Source organism: Entelurus aequoreus, linkage group LG11 (genome assembly GCF_033978785.1).
Source record: "Entelurus aequoreus isolate RoL-2023_Sb linkage group LG11, RoL_Eaeq_v1.1, whole genome shotgun sequence".
NCBI classification, from domain to species: domain Eukaryota; kingdom Metazoa; phylum Chordata; class Actinopteri; order Syngnathiformes; family Syngnathidae; genus Entelurus; species Entelurus aequoreus.
Genome location: NC_084741.1, coordinates 66,730,877 through 66,751,102, shown reverse-complemented (window position 1 = coordinate 66,751,102; position 20,226 = coordinate 66,730,877). Strand labels below are relative to the sequence as shown.

At 39.1% G+C, this 20,226-nt stretch overlaps 1 protein-coding gene across 2 annotated transcripts in view; it reads right to left on the bottom strand.

Moving 5' to 3' along the window:
- znf384b (zinc finger protein 384 b) overlaps positions 1-20,049 on the bottom strand; it is a 27,531-nt gene extending 7,482 nt beyond the window's left edge. The window contains exons 1-7 of one of the 2 annotated variants that reach the window (XM_062063851.1): positions 19,803-20,049; positions 15,131-15,198; positions 12,030-12,252; positions 11,671-11,784; positions 8,073-8,200; positions 7,910-8,001; positions 7,188-7,412 (exon numbers count right to left, since the gene is read on the bottom strand). In XM_062063851.1, coding sequence (XP_061919835.1) covers positions 7,188-7,412; positions 7,910-8,001; positions 8,073-8,200; positions 11,671-11,784; positions 12,030-12,252; positions 15,131-15,193 — 845 coding nt within the window. In that variant the 5' untranslated portion in view covers positions 15,194-15,198; positions 19,803-20,049. The remainder of the gene's footprint in view (positions 1-7,187; positions 7,413-7,909; positions 8,002-8,072; positions 8,201-11,670; positions 11,785-12,029; positions 12,253-15,130; positions 15,199-19,802) is intronic. The other variant, XM_062063852.1, reaches the window with a different exon arrangement.
- Between the last annotated feature and the right edge of the window lie 177 nt (positions 20,050-20,226).

Sequence of the window (20,226 nt, the reverse complement as noted above, 5' to 3'; positions counted from 1 at the left end):
TTTTTTAAATTTCATTAGTTGTAGTAAGTGTAAATTATATTGAAGTAAGTATATTCCTGTAAATGCTCTAATCAACACCTCACGTCAAGTAAATGTCAGGTCTCTTATAATCGTGTTGTGTACACAAGCAAAGAACCGCTGCAGTCTTAAACTAGTGCTGCGTTAGAAACAGGGATTAACATCTGCGGCTGTAGGCAACCTCCTGAGGAAATTTGTATGGACTCCACATGGTGGCAGTAGCTGCATTTAAAGGGGAACTGCACTTTTTTGGAATTTTGCCTATCGTTCATAATTACGAGAGACAAGAACACACGTCTTTTTTAAAAGATTTTAAAGATGATAAAAAAAACGCTTGAAAGATGAGGCTAATGGGAGTCACCTTTGTAGCCTTCAAAACTATCCAACAACCTTTTATATACACACTGCAAGTCTATAGATAATGTAATAACAGACACGTTCATAACAATTGGTAATATGTTTAATATTTGCCGTATTTTGATCATTTTAATAATTTCCGGGACTGATCTTGATTTCTGTTTCCATAGCAGCGCACGTCTGACTTCTGGCAACAATGGGTGTTCCTACTTCCGGAATCAAACGCGTGTGTTGTAATCATGGCAGACTTGGTAATAGACAACGAAGACTACCGTATTTTTCGGACTATAAGTCGCAGTTTTTTTTCATAGTTTGGCCGGGGGTGCGACTATTACTCAGGAGCGACTTATGTGTGAAATTATTAACACATTACCGTAAAATATCAAATAATATTATTTAGCTCAATCTTATACGTCTAGTCTAGAGACTAGACGTATAAGATTTCATGGGATTTAGCGATTAGGAGTGACAGTCAAATAACGTACACTTATACTGCCTGTTGTTCACTATTCTTTATTTTTGGGTTTTATCAAATCAATTTCCCCAAAAAATGCGACTTATACTCCAGTGCGACTTATATATGTTTTTTTCTTTCTTTATTATGCATTTTCGGCCGGTGCGACCTATACTCCGGAGCGACTTATACTCCAAAAAATACGGTACTATTCTGGGACAAATAAGGATTCACAACTTTATCTTTTTGAAGCTAAATATGCTGCTGCTTATAGAAGCAAGCACGAAGGAAGAGTGAGACGTAGCAGGGGAGAGGTCAAGCGAAAGCGATTTTGACACTATAAATATGGAACTTGGAGCCAAGCTATTTTGATATAAATGGCATGCTTACTCAAATCAACAGGAAATGTCTCCGGCCAGCTGGACCAGACGAGTGAGTCACTTTAATATCCATCATGAGACACACAGCACGCCATGCGTGTTAGTACAACTAGTAAAGTGAAGTGAAGTGAATTATATTTATATAGCGCTTTTCTCTCATGACTCAAAGCGCTTTTACATAGTGAAACCCAATATCTAAGTTACATTTAAACCAGTGTGGGTGGCACTGGGAGCAGGTGGGTGAAGTGTCTTGCCCAAGGACACAACGGCAGTGACTAGGATGGCGGACGTGGGAATCGAACCTGGAACCCTCAAGTTGCTGGCACGGCCACTCTACCAACCCAGCTATACCGCCCCAACTACAGTGCATACGCTGTTTGACTAGCTCAGCTGTGTACAAAGAAAAGATTAAATATGGGCTAATACTTTACAGATACTGTAATATGACTGTTCATTATTGGCTTTATTTTAACAAAAAACCTTACGGTACATATGTTTCTTACTGCAAGTTTGTCCTTAAATAAAAGACAACTTGTCTTTTAGTAGTAAGTAAGCAAACAAAGGCTCCTAATTTAGCTGCTGACATATGCAGTACATATTCTGTCATTTTCCATTCTATTATTTTGTCAAAATTATTAAGGACAAGTGGTAGAAAATGAATTATTAATCTACTTGTTCATTTACTGTTAATATCTGCTTACTTTCTCTTTTAACATATTCAATCTACACTTCTGTTAATATGTAATAATTATTTATTCTTCTGTTGTTTGGATGCTTTAAATTAGTTTAGGATGATACCACAAATTTGAGTATCAATCCGATACCAAGTCCTTACAGGATCATACATTGGTTATATTCAAAGTCCTCATGTGTCCAGGGACATATTTCCTGAGTTTATAAACATAATAACAAATTATAAAAAATGAAAGGAGATGTCGTGATGTCAAAAAATATTGACGTAATCATAGTAGTATCGAGTATATAAGCTATTGTACTTGGTATCATTACCAGCAATGACACGACGTGACGACGACGGGGGCGCGGCGGACCAGTACTTTTCAGAGGCGGTTTAGTGTTGAATATGATTCATTAGTATCGCGGTACTATACTAATACCGGTATACCGTACCACCATAGTTATAAATAGGGAAAAAAACAAAAACTTTTGTCCTCTTGTCTCTCATAATGATTGGGAACGATAGCAAAAATTCCCCCAAAAAGTGCAGCACCCAGCAGCTTTATCTACCTCTGCATGCGCTTTAATATGTTAAAGAATGAAACGCATGGGTGTCACACTTGCCATACGGTAATTTCCTGCAGTTTGCTACGTTTTCCTTTTCTCTCAATCATGCATTTCAAATCAATATTTAAGTTCAAAATACATGAGTTTTTCAACATGGAAAATAACTGTCTTTTTCCAATAAACACTTGCTTCCAATTAACGCCTTGTCCTTTTTGCAATTCAGCTTCATAAACAACAGGGCTATAATTACAGCATTTACAGTCATTGTAGAGGTTAGGAATAACATGTAACACATTTATTATTTTTTCAATTACTGTTCTGTAGTGAAAAACAATAAACATGTTACATCTGAAACAGCTACTTCTTCAAGTACGCCAACAGCTTGTTTAAGGATAGGGAAGCAATGTCAATCACAATCAGGGAAAACAGCAAGCAGCAAAGTTAGTGAAAGACAGAATTTGAGTTGTGGCCAAAATAAACGTTTGGCCATGACGGTCCATACATACAGGGGGTGGGGTGGCGGCGTGCAGATTGTGCCTGTGGTTCCCATGTGTGTACTCAGCTTTACAAAGCACATGTAAAGAATGTGCATGCATGATCAGACTTGTGCAAACAGACTCTACGGATGCGGCGCCGCCGGAAGAATGAACAAGCGGCGCCAAAGCACAGCAGGGCAGCGCAATTTGTACCACACAGACAAAATTATATTATTCTTGGTAGGGTAAGAAATCCTATTAAACATTCAATTAATTGGTTTTAAATGACAAAACACATCTGGTGACATTTTCAAAGGGAAAGCACATGCAGAGAGGATGAGAGTACATGCAGTCAAGACACCAGCACACAACTGAAGGACAAAAAAGCAATAAAAAATAAAATAAAAGAGCAGGCGCAACAACACAGTAATTATGGAAATTATACTTGCAAATGGGAGTAATGATGGAAATTTGACTACATTTTTTAATCAAAAACTACCAATTTTTTTATGTTAATGGAAAAGTGCTTTATTTTGCACAAGGACGTCTACCCCAGGCATCCGGTTGTATTGAAATAAACAGTGAAGGCTATATAACAAATGACTAAATTTGTTTAAAGTGGCCTAAACCTTTGCCACAAATGGCCTCATTTTAATTCAATTAATTACTGAAATAACGACAGTGCTCATTCAATAGTCTTACTTTATTTTCACTTGGGCCAAAAAAAGCCACCACTTCTGGTGGCTCTAGTTAATCTCCGAAATTTGACCTCTAACTTGGCGTCTGTAAATCAGATTGCCAACGTTCAAACTCTGATATGACGTACGACATGATGGTAGTGCTCATCGTGAATGTTTATTCATTCTCATTAGGGTCATGGTTGAGTTGGAGCCTATCCCATCTTACTTTTAGGGTGAGAGGGCGGGCCCACCCTGGATTGGTCACTAGTCAATAACAAAGAACATACAAAAATAACAATTCAGTCTCCAATTAACTCAACAAGCGTGTTTTTAGGAGGAAACTCCCTACAGACATTCACCTTCAACCTGCGGACTCTTAGGCCATAAAGTCTAACCCCTCAACACCTCCTAGCTGTAAATTAAGAATTAAGGGATTCTATTAAGTACTTTAATTTGTCCTAACTGGATTATCCTATAAATCATTGTTTACCGCAATCTGTTCTTTGCGAACAAGTTTATTAGGGGGTCAGACATATTTGTTTGGTTTAATGTCAACGCTTCCGACCTTGGAAACTTATGACATTGCGCCAACTCCTATCCTATTCTTTGAGTGACTGCTCCAGTCTTGTCGGAACAGCGCCACACAGTGTCTGAACAAAGACATAGCCAATCCATGCAAGCACCATGTGTAGCGGTCAGAGGGATACCGGTGAACTATGACTGCAGCTATCGAATATTTTAGTCATTGAGTTTGATTAATCAATTAATCAGATAAAATACACTTTATAGTGAAGTGAATTATATTTATATAGCGCTTTTCTCTAGTGACTCAAAGCGCTTTACATAGTGAAACCCAATATCTAAGTTACATTTAAACCAGTGTGGGTGGCACTGGGAGCAGATGGGTAAAGTGTCTTGCCCAAGGACACAACGCCAGTGACTAGGATGGCGAAAGCGGGGATCGAACCTGGAACCCTCAAGTTTCTGGCACGGCCACTCTACCAACCGAGCTATAGCGCTCCTTTATAGCCTATTTATTGGGAAATAAACAAAAATTATTCTGCTTGTCATAACCTCCATTCTTTTTTTAAATAAATGCACATGATCCACATTGAATTTCTCTTTTAAAATTTGTGCATTTGTACGTTGGATTGGTTTGAGGTTGTTTACAAAAAAAAAAATGGTCGTCGCAGCTTAGATTTTTTTTTTAGTAGTATGTGGACCCCCGTTAGAACAAGTTTCGACGCCTGTGGTCAAACGTATTGATTATTTTGCACGCTTGTCACACATTTAGCAAATTTCATCAATTATTATGCCCATTCCTAGTTTGGGGCGATGTGCAACTTATGAGGGGAGGTGCCACACCATGCAAGCCGACATCTTAAAGAGGAACTTCCCCTTTTTAAAAAATGTTTCTTATCATCCACAATTCTTATGTAAGACAAGAAAACATGTCTTTTTTAATGCATTCTAACTCATAAACAAACGCTAGCCAACACCAGCTAACAATAATAGGAGTCCTCCTTTGCACCCATAAAGCCTTCTAAAAAACATCCAAAAAGTGCCAACAATGCTCCATTTACATTTTGTGACCTAAACATTACCCATGTATTAGCGATGATGTTATTTTTAGCACTGACGTTAGTAATTGATCACAGCGATGTAACTAACTTATGCTGCTATATTGACATCATGAGCTGGTGAGCTTCTCTCTTGCCTCTAAACTGGTAAATGTTCATTCTTGACTATAAATGCCTGTCACCTTGATAGTAGAAAGTTGCGGCCATAAACCGCGAAGTTGGCCAACTTTGACAGCCAACCTTTTTTTTTTTTTAACCCTTTGCGAGTATTATGATGAATTCCTCATCTAAACGGGAAGATAGGAACATCCCATCAGTCGTCATACCAGTGGCCTCTCACAAAGTCTGCAGTGAGTTGTAGTCAGTTTTATTGTTGAAGGAAAAAGCGAATGCTGTGGTGTATCTATGAAATAAATGCGCTGTTTAAAATGAGCAAAATACGTAAATATGACATGTTACCATATTTTCTGGACCATAGGGCGCACCGGATAAGGCGCACTGCCGATGAGCGGGTCTATTCAGGTCTTTTTTCATACAAAAGGCGCATTAAAAGGGGTCATATTATTATGATTTTTTTCTAAATTGAAAGCACTTCCTTGTGGTCCACATAACATGAAATGGTGGTTCTTTGGTCAAAATGTTGCATAGATTATGTTTTACAGACCATCTTCAAGTCGCTTTCTGACAGTCGCTTCAGGATGCGCTGTTTTGTGGGCGGTCTTATTTACGTGGCTCACCTTCGGCAGCGTCTTCTCCCCGTCATCTTTGTTGTAGCGGTGTAGCGTGCAAGGACGGGAGTGGAAGAAGTGTCAAAAGATGGAGCTAACCGTTCTAATGACATTCAGACTTTACTTAAATCAATAACGCAGCAGCATCTTCTCATCCGTAGCTCACTAGTGCAACAACGCCAGAAATGTGTCCCGTGAAAAACTGTCCGACCGGAACGCTCTAATAACTAAAGTTCCGTGGGTGAATTATGTAAACCCACTACACTGGTAGTGTTTAGCGCTTCCATAGCGAGAAATGTTAGAACTTTACACTACTTTATATTAGAAATGGCAACAGCAGAGGATGAATGTCCATTAACAAGAAGATAGTGAAAAAGAAGAAGCTTATCGACTACGGCATCGGCACGGACTACAGTGGGGGATGTGCGCAAATCTTCAGGACTTATGCAGATCTCAAATACACATCAGCAGGTACCAGAAGGTAAGAAAAGTTGGTTTTGCATAATATTGTGAAACAAAACGGCAGATAATAGGTCTGCTAATGGGTGCCATTTTGCGGTCCTTATACACACACCGTTATAATACTTGTATCTCTGACTATGGTAGCCGTAATGGGCCGACAATCCATCAAGCGGTGAGGCTTTAAAGTCATACTATAACATTTTGACAGATTTTTGAGTGCCGTGTGTAATGTTTTTTATTTTCAATGGAACATTTAAAGTTTTGGTGTTGTTTACTGGCGTCATATTGCAGTCTACACATATCACTTATGTGTGACTACCATCTACTGGTCACACTTATCATTACACCATGCACCAAATAAAATTACTTCGAGGTTGGTAAGCACAACCAGAATTACTCCATACATTAAGCGCACTGTCGATTTTTGAAAAAAATGAAAAGATTTTAAGTGCGCCTTATAGTCCGAAAAATACAGTATGTATGTGCCTCTAACTACATTACATATACACTTACAGCATGTACAAAAAACCTTAATGGAGGTGTTAATGGCGGAATAGAGCGACTACCATTCGATTTATTGTTGGCTGACTTTTGCGAACGTTTATTTACGTGTTAGAGTTAATAAAAAAAGAAAAACGTGTGCTTGTCTTACATAAGAATTGTGAATGATAGGCAAAACTACAAAAAAAAGTAACAGTTCCCCTTTAAACAGCATTGTGATATGCACAATATGCATTCCACTGCACTCTTTTTCAAGGAATATTAGGTGGGGTATACATGTAGGATGTAGGGTGGTGGTGGCTGCAGTACCGTGTGTGCTGCTGTAAGTGACTGAGTTGCCTGAATGATTTCTGGCAGTAGGAGCAGGTGTAAGGCTTGGCCCCGCTGTGGATGCGGATGTGCTGCGCCAGGTAGCTGGAGTTGGCGAATGACTTGGCGCAGTGCGGACACTTGTGAGGTTTGGCCTCTGTGTGCGACTTGGAGTGGATCTGCATGTCAGACTTACTGAAGAAGGTCGCCGCGCACATCCGGCACCTACAGGCGGGAGAGACACAGAAATGGGAAGAGGGCGGGGGGAGGAGGGGTGGATAGAACAAGGAAGAGGTGGACGTACATACAGGGGAGGAGATGCGAAGACAAAGGGGAGCCAGATGAGAACAGGAGGGGAAAGAATATGAAGCCACAGAATAAGAGTTAATGAAGACAAAGAGGGGGTAAAAATAACATTTGTGAAGTCAGGAAAAGATGTCAGGGAGATCAGTGAAAGCAGAAGAGGGGAAGAGTTGGTACTATAAAACGCTCTAAACTGAAAGTGCATGCCATGTGGAGGAAAGCAGAGGGCGAGCAGCAGTTATATGTGCAGCACAAATTGAGTTTGGATGTATTTGTGTCTCAACATTAGAGCTACAGAGCAGGCGCCTTCTGGCCCGACATGCAGGGAAGCTCTACTCAAGCGTCTACTGAAGATGTGCTTGCATTCCGCAAAATCAAGCATGAGGATGCCTTTGGTTTCATTCTGTTCGACGTCATACCTGTATGTTTTGGTGCTGTCTTTCAAGCCGGGCTCCTCCTCCTCATTGGACAGGTCATACGGGTCCCTGGTGTGATGCTGCAGAGATGACACCTACAGAGAGACAAAGATGAATTGTTGACATGACAGGATTGTCGTCGTGTCACATTCCAGCGCTTGCTTACCTGGCCGCCGGTGCTAAGGTGAGCCAGGATGAGGGTTTCGTTCCCGCCCATGCTCTTCTTCTTTCGGCCTCGTTTGGAGGGCGTCGGCATCACAACTACATGGGACGCCCCATCCGCTTCTTTTTTGTCTTGGAAATAGGAATTAAAGCAGGCCGGTTGAAACAAAAGAAGTGTACTATCACATAACTAGTGCTCTTTTTCCACTGGACAGGACCTACTCAGCTCACCACGGCCCTACTGACTACTGATGCTTGTCCATTGGTAAAAGCCACAAGTGTCAAACTCAAAGCCTGGGGGCCAGGTCTGGCCCGCCGCGTCATTTTATATGGCCCTTGAAGGCCTGGAAAAAATATGCGTCAATAAGGAACCATATCTTTGCTTACTAAATGTATTTGTTCTTTCCGTTTGGACAGAAAAAAATGTACGTACCGCTAGGGATGATACTCGAAACCGGTTTTCCCGGTTGTTCGATAAGAAAAGAACCGAGTCCTCGGACTCGAATCCCTTTTTGAGAACCGGTACCATCACAGTCGGTCGACCATTTTAAGAAGGGACTAAAAACCCACCTTTTTAGCACAGCTTTTATCTGCACTTTGAAATTTTAACAAATGTAAAGTGCGTAACAAATGCAATTCATTATTATTATTATTATCGATTTCAAAGCAAGTTAACCATCCATTTAATTCTGTCAACTGAGCGTTTTTTTCATGGTAAAATCTACGCTTGTTGTTTTTACCGTGTATTACTGTAAACGGAAAAAGGGTCACACATTTTTTGATGGTGAAAAACTGGCACCTCTGTTGCTAGAATAAAAAATAAAAAAACAGTGGCGCTGTTTTTCCATTTACAGTAAGACGTTGTAAAACCACAGTACATTTTACAGTACAATTCTGGCCACTAAGCTGACAGTTTTTCCATTTACTGTAAAATGTTGTAAAAACCACTATTTACTACTAGGGGTGTAACGGTACGTGTATTTGTATTGAACCGTTTCGGTTCGGTGCGGAGGTGTACCGAACGAGTTTCCACACGGACATATTAAGCAGCGTACCGCACGTTGTGTAAACAATACTCAAAATGGATAGACTGACCATACGTCCTCTTTTCACCGGACATGTCTTCTTTTGCGGAGCTGTCAGGGCGGAGTTTCTTAAATGCCTCAAATGTCCGGCATTTTGAGTTATGGTTGCGTGTATTAACAATGTACGTTCAGGGTTAAGAAGGGGTTAAAAACGAAACAAATTGTGCGTGCAGCAGCATTCGTGAGGGAGGGGCAGAGACAGAGAGAGCGAGAGAGTTATGATAAACGCGCATGCGTCGCCAGGCTCTGCTTTTTATCCATAGATTTATCAGATTTAATTTTTTATTATCTATAACAGGGGTGTCAAAAGTGTGCCCCGGAGGCCATTTGCGGCCCACAGCTAATGTTTTAAAGGCCCACGGCACATTCTAAAAATACTATTAAAATAAACAAAAACGTAACAAAAGTGAAATAAAAAAGCTTAAAGGTTAAATGTAATTTAGAAAAAGTAGCAATGTTGACTAATAAAACAAAGCTTTTTTTTTTTTTCTTTCAAACTGTCATTGCTCAAAACATAATAATGAATCAAAATCAATGTTATTATGAATTATTGACCTATCCAAGGTTCCGATTACTTCACCTCAAATATTCCACTAAGAAAAATATTTTTGGTGGAAGATTTTGCAAATTTTGTAAATAAATAACCAAAAAATGTATATTTAGTTGTTTTCTTACTGTACCGAAAATTAACCGAACCGTGACCTCTAAACCGAGGTACGTACCGAACCGAAATTTTTGTGTACCGTTACACCCCTATTTACTACACTAAAATTCCGGTGAGTGAGTTGCCAGTTTTTACTGTAAAATATACAGCGCATGCTGTATAATTACATCTTCTTTCCTAGTATTGTGGGTGTTTGATGATCAACATGTATATATATTTTGTATATTAATGAAGACAGAGACGCAAAATGGATTTCACGCCTTATTCTGCTCACGAAAGAGACGCAATCCACTTTACACATGTTTAATAGATCAGCTTTGCATGTGGAATCAATATGCACGTGTTTTAGTACAAGCAAACCTTTAGTAAATCAGTCCCTTATGTGCTGTGCACTCACCCTCATCTTGGAGAAGACACGACGAAATGTACACGACAAAGCCCCAAAGCTAAAGATGATCGACCCCGTCATCGAAAATGAAACAGCCGCCGCACAGATACAGATAGCCAACACCACTAATGGGCCCCAAAAGGCTGGACCGCCGCAGGAAGAGGAGACGGACGAAGGCCGCATATAATGACTTCTCCTGTAGGCTACTGTCTTTTGTTAAATTTGTGAATGAACACATGTTTCAATGTGCACACCTGCGGCCAAATACTTGTACAAATTTACTGTATGAACAAAATAGAATATGTCCAAAAATTAGGTGAGTGCGGCTTATATTTATCTACTGTAAGTGCGCTCTGTAGCCAAGACATTACGGAGTGTCTCGTAGCCAACAGCCACATGTATTAAATGAGACCTTTGCTCTCCTCCATTGTTGTCGCTTAGTGTATGTCATTTATTCTGACAGTTATGTCCAATGCTGCGTGGAAAACTCAGTACCTGAAACTGAGGTGAGTAGAGCCAAGCAGATACTGTGCAGTGGAAAAGCAACATAAATATCCCAGCAGGCACAGGACATCGATACGTCTTTTAAAACAATGTTGCAAAATAGTTGCATTTGTATATTGAGACAACTTTTGGTGTCTAACGTTGGATCCACGTTGTTGTTTGGAAAATTAGCAAATTGTCAAATCAACGTCACAACCTGACATTGAATAAACGTTGTCAAAAAGCATGTTTTTACAACGTTGTATTGGTGTTGCAAATTTTTGGTTGGAAAATGACCAAAATTCAATTGTCAAATCAACGTCAGAACCCAACATTGATTTAACGTTGTCAAAAAGTATGTTGTTCCAACATTAGGTTTGAGTTGCTCAACGTCGGGACCTAGTTCAACAAGTTCTCAACGTTGTTGCAATGTCTTGCGGCTGCGGGGATACTCCTTCACATTGGAAACGTTCTTTCTACAACATGCTGATTTTGTATCAATAAAATATGTACAAAATGTGAAAAGGCAATTTCAGGAGATACTGGTGGGTGAAATTGTAGTCTCATGCTTAGATACCATACTTTGCAATTTTGAGTTTATTGAAAGTGTTAGTAAAGTGCTCTCATTAAAAACAGCAGAATGAAATCTGCTTTTTTTTTTTTTTTTTAATACCATGGGATAATGAGGACAATTACACTTAAAATATAGTAGCATGTCTAACTATAATCCAAATTGTAGAAAAATATGTTAGGACTTCTTATTGCACAATGTTCATTTATCACTGTGGGTGAAGTTCGCAGTGGTGTACAACTGCATTGCAACACAAAGACGGGTTATTCATTAGCCCGTCTTGTGTGGCGAGGTAACTCCAATGAAAAGAATAGACATTTTATTTTGGATAAAGGCTCCAGCTACATTAGAGGAGCGTTACCTATCCTACAGGACATATTATTTACATACTGTAATGTTTGTGTGCTTTACCTGCAGGATGAAGGGCAGAGACGATCATGGTGGTTGTCGGATGCCCCGACATAAACGACTGAGAGGAGGTGGGGGAAACTAACGTTCCCTGAGGTGTGGTGATGACTAGACCCGCTGCACACCGCCCAGAAAAAAAAAAAAGATAGACGTCTGTGTTGATCATTGTGGTCTGCTTCCAAACAGTAAGCAGGAGGAGGGAGTTTAATATTGCTTATTATGTGTGTTGTTCTGGAGGCTCTGATTGCAACCTGATAGTGTCTCCTCATGGTTCCTATGGCAACATAAACCAGGTCCAATCTCGATCGCGCTAATTAGTCACCACGTATGACAACAAACACAGAAACGGAAAGAAGACTCACCTGCTGTCATGATGCCTGTGGAGGGAACGGGCAGCACCGTGATGTTCTGGCTGCTGTGTGGCGGGTGGAGGTGAGCAGCAGCATGCCCGCCTCCATCTGTCTTGGCCCCAGGAGTCGGGATGGTGAGCAGGGCCGTTTGGTAGTGGGACGCAGAAGATGGAGGGAAGGAAGCATTCTTTTCTTGCTGCTCTTTCACTTTGTTGAGGAACACTGCGTTATCGATCTGTAAGCAAGTCCACGTTCACTTCATTGTTACGTCTTGTGTTATTGTACCAACTGACCCTTAAAACTAACAGGTATTAAATATATGTTAACAATGTATATATTGGAGACTCCAAAGTCCCAAAAGGTGTACAATTTAGATTTCAACCAACTTGTCTGGGCTTAGATATGTAATAATAATCACATAATAAATGAATGGGTTCTTAACCTTTTTGACCTGGGGGTCCAACATTTCCACTACACAGGGGAGCGGGTCCTACTCAAGTATTACCGCTCAATTAGTAATCTTACTGTTAATTTTAATCGTATTCAATATTGAAGTCTAACCTAATTACAGTTTAACAGGATCAACCTTGGCCAATTACCGTATTTTTCGGACTATAAGTCGCAGTTTTTTTTCATAGTGCGACTTATACTCAGGAGCGACTTATGTGTGAAATTATTAACACATTACCGTAGAATATCAAATAATATTATTTAGCTCATTCACGTAAGAGACTAGACGTATAAGATTTTATCGGATTTAGCGATTAGGAGTGACAGATTGTTTGGTAAACGTATAGCATGTTCTATATGTTATAGTTATTTGAATGACTCTTACCATAATATGTTACGTTAACATACCAGGCATGTTCTCAGTTGGTTATTTATGCCTCATATAACGTACACTTATTCAGCCTGTTGTTCACTATTCTTTATTTATTTTAAATTGCCTTTCAAATGTCTATTCTTGGTGTTAGGTTTTATCAAATAAATTTCCCCCAAAAATGCGACTTATATATGTTTTTTTCATTCTTTATTATGCATTTTCGGCCGGGGCGACTTATACTCCAGAGCGACTTATACTCCAAAAAATGCGGTGTATGAAACCATGTGTTAATCATAAATATTATTATCACGGCTTAGGTCACGCTGCTTGCAGAAATAAATACTGATCAAATATACTGCAAAAGAAGGGACTCATAAAAACTATTGAAAAATAAATTTACCGGTACATGCAATTACGCAGTGCTAAAATACAAATCTAACTAAATTATTGATAAATAATACTAATAAATGTTTCTTAAATAAACTGTCAGTAAAATTAAAGTTCAAATGAAAATACAGATTCATCTCTTTAGTCAAAGAGAAACCTCTCTTTGACTTTAGATCCAAACTTCTTCTGTTAAAAATGGTCATTACTGCCACAAGTGGTGGAAAAGTGTATTACAACTGAGCACCGCTGCTGCTCATACGACTACAGTTGAGAAACAGATATTTTTTGGCAACCCATTAAGGGGCGCTCGCGGCCAAAAAATTGGCCCCAGCCCTGTAGTTAACAAACACTGTAATTAAGGGTCTTGCTGGTCAATGTATTATGAGCAACGCTTCTCCCAAAAATAAGACCACACCCTCTTTTTCAAATGAGTTGTTTTTGGTGTGTGAGTGACAAGAGAATTGGCTTCTTTTTGGCACGCGAGTGACAAGAGGATTAGCTTTTACTGGTCCAGAGAGACGTCATTTAGTGCTACCTTTTTTGTGTGTGGATATAATACTTTAGAGACAAAATCTAAAAAAGAGAAGAGGTGTGTATGTGTGAGTGACAGGAAGAAAAGCTTTGTTGAAAGAGAAGCCATTTGATACCGCATGTTAATTTTGAATGTATAAACCTCTCAAACAATATAAGACCTGCTTTTTTTCTAAGAGATGTTTTTGGAAGAAGATGGATGGATGGATGGATGGATGGATGGATGGGTTTTTGGAAAACCATTTTTCCAAAATAAGTTTTGGGGATTTTTGTAGACTAAATTAAAGTAAAACAAATTGTTTATACAAAGTTTTCTGCGTGCAAGGGACAAGACAAAATATGTGCTTGGGTGCGACCTGTTGGCTTGCATGCATAGATCTTAAGACCCCAACTATATAAAAGGAGTCATTTTACGTTTTTAGAGAGCTTTTCGACCGACAGTTTCAGAGAATAAAAAGGCAAACTGGTATGTGTGAGTGACAGGAAGAAAAGCAGGGAGATACAATTTTTTTGGCGCTGCTTGTTGGCTTGCATTCATAAATCCCTTCTTTTTTTGTATACAAATCACTAGACCCCGGATAGAAATGCCTTGTAGACTTTTTTGGAATGAAAAAAAAAACTATTGTCTTCTATTTGGGTGAAGGTGGTAATTAAAAGAAAAAATCATTTATTAAAAATGTATTTAGATTTAATGAATGTATTAATACCAACAATACCAAATAACAGCATCACTCTCTGCAAACACCTTCCTGTTACGTCTCCTTCAGTGCATATCAGGTGACGTCAATTAGTAGTTTTACTTTATTTGTTTTACTTTACAGCAATTAACTTCCTTTAAAATGTAACTTCAGTTTGAAAATGCTAAAATGTTACTTAAAACATACATTTAGGGCTGCAACAACTAATCGATTAAATCGATTATAAAAATAGTTGCCGATTAATTTAGTCATCGATTCGTTGGATCTATGCTATGCGCATGCGCAGAGGCTTTTTAAAAAATTTTTTTATTTTTTTAAATAAAATAAACCTTAATTTATAAACTGAAACATGTACAAACAGCTGAGAAACAATAATCAAAATAAGTATGGTGCCAGTATGCTGTTTTTTTTTCAATAAAATACTGGCAAGGATAGAAATGTAGTTTGTCTCTTTTATCCGATTATTAATCGATTAATCGAAGTAATAACCGACAGATTAATCAATTATCAAATTAATCGTTAGTTGCAGCCCTACATACATTGCATAGCACCAACACATACACCTTTTATCAATTCACTTTGCTAATGTCACAATGGACTGTGATTGACTTGGGACGTTGCAATGCATTTGAACTAGTACATTTAAACAAGTAAATGAATAGATGCCATCATACCTGTCCTTGCACAGTGGGGATGGGAGACCAGAAATAGGATGAGTTAAAATGAGAATCCTCCATTATTCCTGCAAATTTAGACAAACAGGTTGCTGTAAAAAACACCTAAACATGTCATAGTTCTTCATAGATAAACTGGAATGTCGATGTTTTCATTCAGCAGTATTATTTAGAGTGGTTTAAAAATGACCTGGAATATAAGGGATAACACACACACACCTACACAGAAGCACACAAACTCTAACCTATAACAAAACTTCCCAAAACTGTTGTGAAAATATAAAATATGTTTCCATGTTAATCAACTAATTTATTTCAAACTACTTCAACTGGAAATGCACGTATCAAAAATGTATTATATTATGGGTTTTTTAACCCTTTCAAGACAACAAAAACTAAACAATTTTAAGAAGCATTTGCCTATCATTATTCTAAGGACCTGAGATGGGTCAAGTGTCGGCAGAAACATTAAAGCATTATTCTTTCCTTATCATTTGCATGAATAGTTAGCTTTAAGAGATATATTTAAAGCGAAAACTCGCACTTGAGGTCCTCAGGCCATTAACGGCCAGGTTTCCCGAAACTGCTTTAACACTAGTCTGTCCTGTGCACCTCCATCACTCTCTGGTTTGGGTCTGCAACCAAGCTGGACAGACACGGGCTGAAATAGACAATTAGGAGTCGGACTGCAGAAAAGATCATCCGTGTCCACCTTCCCCCCCTCCAGGACTTATAACGAGGCAGGTGGCATCACTGCAGACCCCTCAAACCCTGGTCACAAACTGTTAGAAGGCCTCCCCTCCGACAGGCGTTACAAATTACAGTACGCCAAAGCAACCTGTTATTAGAACAGTTGTTTCCCTATCAATCTGATAAAAAGCTATGAAATAACTCTGGGACTCACCTGGCACTGTGAATGGACTAACTCATGAGCATGTCATTATCTTTTTGTTTGGATCCATTCACCACTGCACTATTCAGGGCTGTAAGATTAGCTTTTTCACTATTTGCAATAAAAAAAAATTAAGAGCGCAGAAATTCTTTTGTAGCACAGAAAAAAATTAGGAGCCATTTGAAATGTCATAAATATCACACTTTCATTATTAACAGCCTAACACAAGTGTAGGGCTGGGCGGTATGGATCAAAACTCATATCCCGATATTGTTTGGCCCATAAACTAACCCATAAAAGGAAATATGCGTTGACGTAACTAAATATCTCCACCATGCATTGATTCAAAATTTTCCGCATCCCAAATACACAAAAACAGGTACTAACAAGTAAGAAAAGGTTTTGCATGATAGGATGTTTTGAGATAAGAAACAAGAAAAAACCTTAAAAACAATACAAGAAAATCTTCCAATCTTCAACATTTAGCTATGCTCAATTCTTCAGCGAACAAAAACACAGAAAAAACAAATGTGGAATAAAGTGCCCTGGTTTAAGAGAACATGTTTAAACGTCAGCAGCAACATGAAAATAAATGACCTTTAACAATTTTATAGGTAAACATTATTATAGGACATACACACAAAGATTTTAGCCAGGAACACCAACCGGCCAACTGCTTTATGATGCTGTGTGACAGGCTGTGATCTGAAAATTACTTTTAAAAAGTAATTAATTATAGTTACTTGATACTTTACCAAAAAAGTAACTGAAATACTTACGGAATTATTATTTAATAAATGTAATTAATTACTAGTTAAAGTAATGAATGCGTTAATTTAAAAAAACTTTTGTGTTAAATTAGTAAACTAGCAGCGGCAGTTTGTTGGCTCTGACGGCGGCTCTTTTGAATCTTTCACTGGTTTGTGTTACCTCTGCTTAGTAAATAGATTGAATGTGCTTCCATGGCTGTATGTCCTTGTCAACAAACGGGGTATTGTTTGGATGGCAAGTTTGTCACTTCAATCATTGATTTGTTAATCAATATTCCCTCAGACCCTCGTAGTTACTAGTGTGCGGTGCAGTTTGTGTCAACTTTTAAGGAGGTGAAAAAAAGCATTGTCTTTTACTGACCAGTTCTTCCAACTAAGACGTTCTTACTTTCTTCCATGTGTGTGAACTAGGAGCTCCAGCCCCACTCCCCACATAGCTTTCAGCGGGCATAGAGTAATCAGAGACACTTCCGCATCAATCACTCGTCCATTTGGTTATGGTTTAAGTTTATTTCAAACACGCTGTACAGACGGTTGAAAATTTTACTCTAATTTGATCAAATTTGAATGGATTTATTTTAGGAGCAAAATGCTAATCAAAGCATTAAAATCTGTATTCGCACGTGTGCTACTTTTTTCCCCCCAATACTCGCACGACCTACTTTCAGTCGCAAATGTGACTACAATGCTCGCACTGTGCAGCCTTGCTATTATTTATTAGTTTTACACATATAAGTTATTAGTCCGAGTCCATGGTTCTCGCCCGGAAAAGGGTGGAGTGCCATCTCCGGGTTGGGGAGGAGATCTTTCCCCAAGTGGAGGAGTTCAAGTACCTCTGAGTCTTGTTCACGAGTGAGGGAAGAGTGGATCGTGAGATCGACAGGCGGATCGGTGCGGCGTCTTCAGTAATGCGGACGCTGTATCGATCCGTTGTGGTGAAAGTTGCTGAGCCGGAAGGCAAAGCTCTCAATTTACCGGTCGATCTACATTCCCATCCTCACCTATGGTCATGAGCTTTGGGTCATGACCGAAAGGACAAGATCACGGGTACAAGCGGCCGAAATGAGTTTCCTCCGCCAGGTGGCGGGGCTCTCCCTTAGAGATAGGGTGAGAAGCTCTGTCATCCGGGAGGAGCTCAAAGTAAAACTGCTGCTCCTCCACATAGAGAGGAGTCAGATGGGGTGGTTCGGGCATCTGGTCAGGATGCCACCCGACCGCCTCCCTAGGGAGGTGTTTTGGGCACGTCCGACCGGTAGGAGGCCACGGGGAAGGCCCAGGACACGTTGGGAAGACTATCTCTCCCGGCTGGCCTGGGAACGCCTCGGGATCCCCCGGGAGGAGCTGGACGAAGTGGCTGGGGAGAGGGAAGTCTGGGCTTCCCTGCTTAGGCTGCTGCCCCCGCGACCCGACCTTGTATAAGCGGAAGAAGATGGATGGATGGTTATTTAAGTACTAGTTTATATTTTAAATTAATCGTTAATATTAATTTTTTTACAGTCTACAAAGTCAAATTATTTGTGTATTAAACATACTTAGCCAAAGAAGCTGATATTTATTGCCACATGAAACAAGTACATCTTGAAAACGCCTCCTGCCTGCCCTGTAGGTTTGAACTATATTTTGAGGCCGTTTACATAACCACTGGTGTCAAAAAAAATATATACCGTATTTTTCGGACTATAAGTCACAGTTTTTTTCATAGTTTGGCCGGGGGTGCGACTTATACTCAGGAGCGACTTATGTGTGAAATTATTAACACATTACCGTAAAATATCAAATAATATTATTTAGCTCATTCACATAAGAGACTAGACGTATAAGATTTCATGGGATTTAGCGATTAGGAGTGACAGATTGTTTGTTAAACATATAGCATGTTCTATATGTTATAGTTATTTGAATGACTCTTACCATAATATGTTACGTTAACATACCAGGCACGTTCTCGGTTGGTTATTTATGCGTCATATAACATACACTTAATCTGCCTGTTGTTCACTATTCTTTATTTATTTTATATTGCCTTTCAAATGTCTATTCTTGGTGTTGGGTTTTATCAAATAAAGTTCCCCAAAAAACGCGACTTATATGTGTTTTTTCCTTCTTTATTATGCATTTTCGGCCGGTGCCACTTATACTCCGAAAAATGCGGTATATATATATTTTTTTTTTAAAATACATATTTCAATAGCAAGGCACCCTTACAGAAAACAGTTAAAGGTTCACTAATCAATGAGAGAACCTTGTGCCACCCGGTAGACAAAAAAATACTAATTTAAATCTTAACATGAAAAGATTACATTATGTTAATAAATGCTGGATCAAAAAATGCATTTTGGATTTTTTTTTTTAAATATACATTTTTTTTGTCGTAAGGAACAAACATGCCAATTTTTGTGCAGTGTCATAATGGAACAGACAGTAATTTTAAAATGGGTTTAATGAACATCCAAGGACAATTTTAATATGTATTCAATCAACAGCTTAAAATAAATAAAAAATCAGCTCTTATTAAGGGTTAATATTCAAGAAAGCTCAATATGTACGTCGAACCGATTACATTAATACATTGCTGTAAGAGACACATTAGTGTTGATATCGACTATTATATTCTTGTACAATTATTATTAACCAACGTGCTAGCTATGTGAGAAACGATGAACAATGTCAACATAGGATCAAGCAGCGATTATAAATATGGAAGTCCAAAAGCCATTTGTTTTGCAAGGTTAGCTAATCAGGCCCGATGTGCTGATTAGCATACAGTTAGCAATCAGCTCTAACTGTGTGTGTGCGTGTGAGTGTGTGTGTGTGTGTGTGTGTGCACGATGGTGTCCTGGTGCGAACCATAAATAAAAAGAAAAAAAAGAAAAAAACTAAGAAGGGGGTGAAAAAAAGAAAACAAGAGAAGGTCCACACACACACTTCCGGCTGCAGGGTGAGTGAGGCGCCTGCAGAGTCATGCAAATGTAGCAACAAATAGCACACACTTGCGGGAAGAAAAGCTTACCGGTTACCGTCCACTCCTCGGTCTCCCTCCCGCGTAGCACCGATTGTTGACCACTGCTTGGATACAACCGATCGAATGTGTCGATAATTCCCACAAAACCGATGGAACTTCGTCTGCCTCTTTTTATTTTTTTCCTTTTTTTTTTTCCTCCGACGAAGTAGCTGCCTCGTCCGGGCTTCACTTCCTCCGGATGAGGTCGTCAGACAAAAGGAACTCGGTGTCATGACGTCATTTCCGGTAACAAAATGGCACCTCTTTTAAATAAAATAAATGTTTAAATCTCGTGGTTTCGGCTTTTTACTCTGTTATCCTGCATTTTTGTGACCCTTAATCATTATTAACACATTATATATTTTCGTTATCATTACAATGTATGTCGTTATATACTGACCTGTGATAAAATGGCAACCAAGGTAATCAGAAA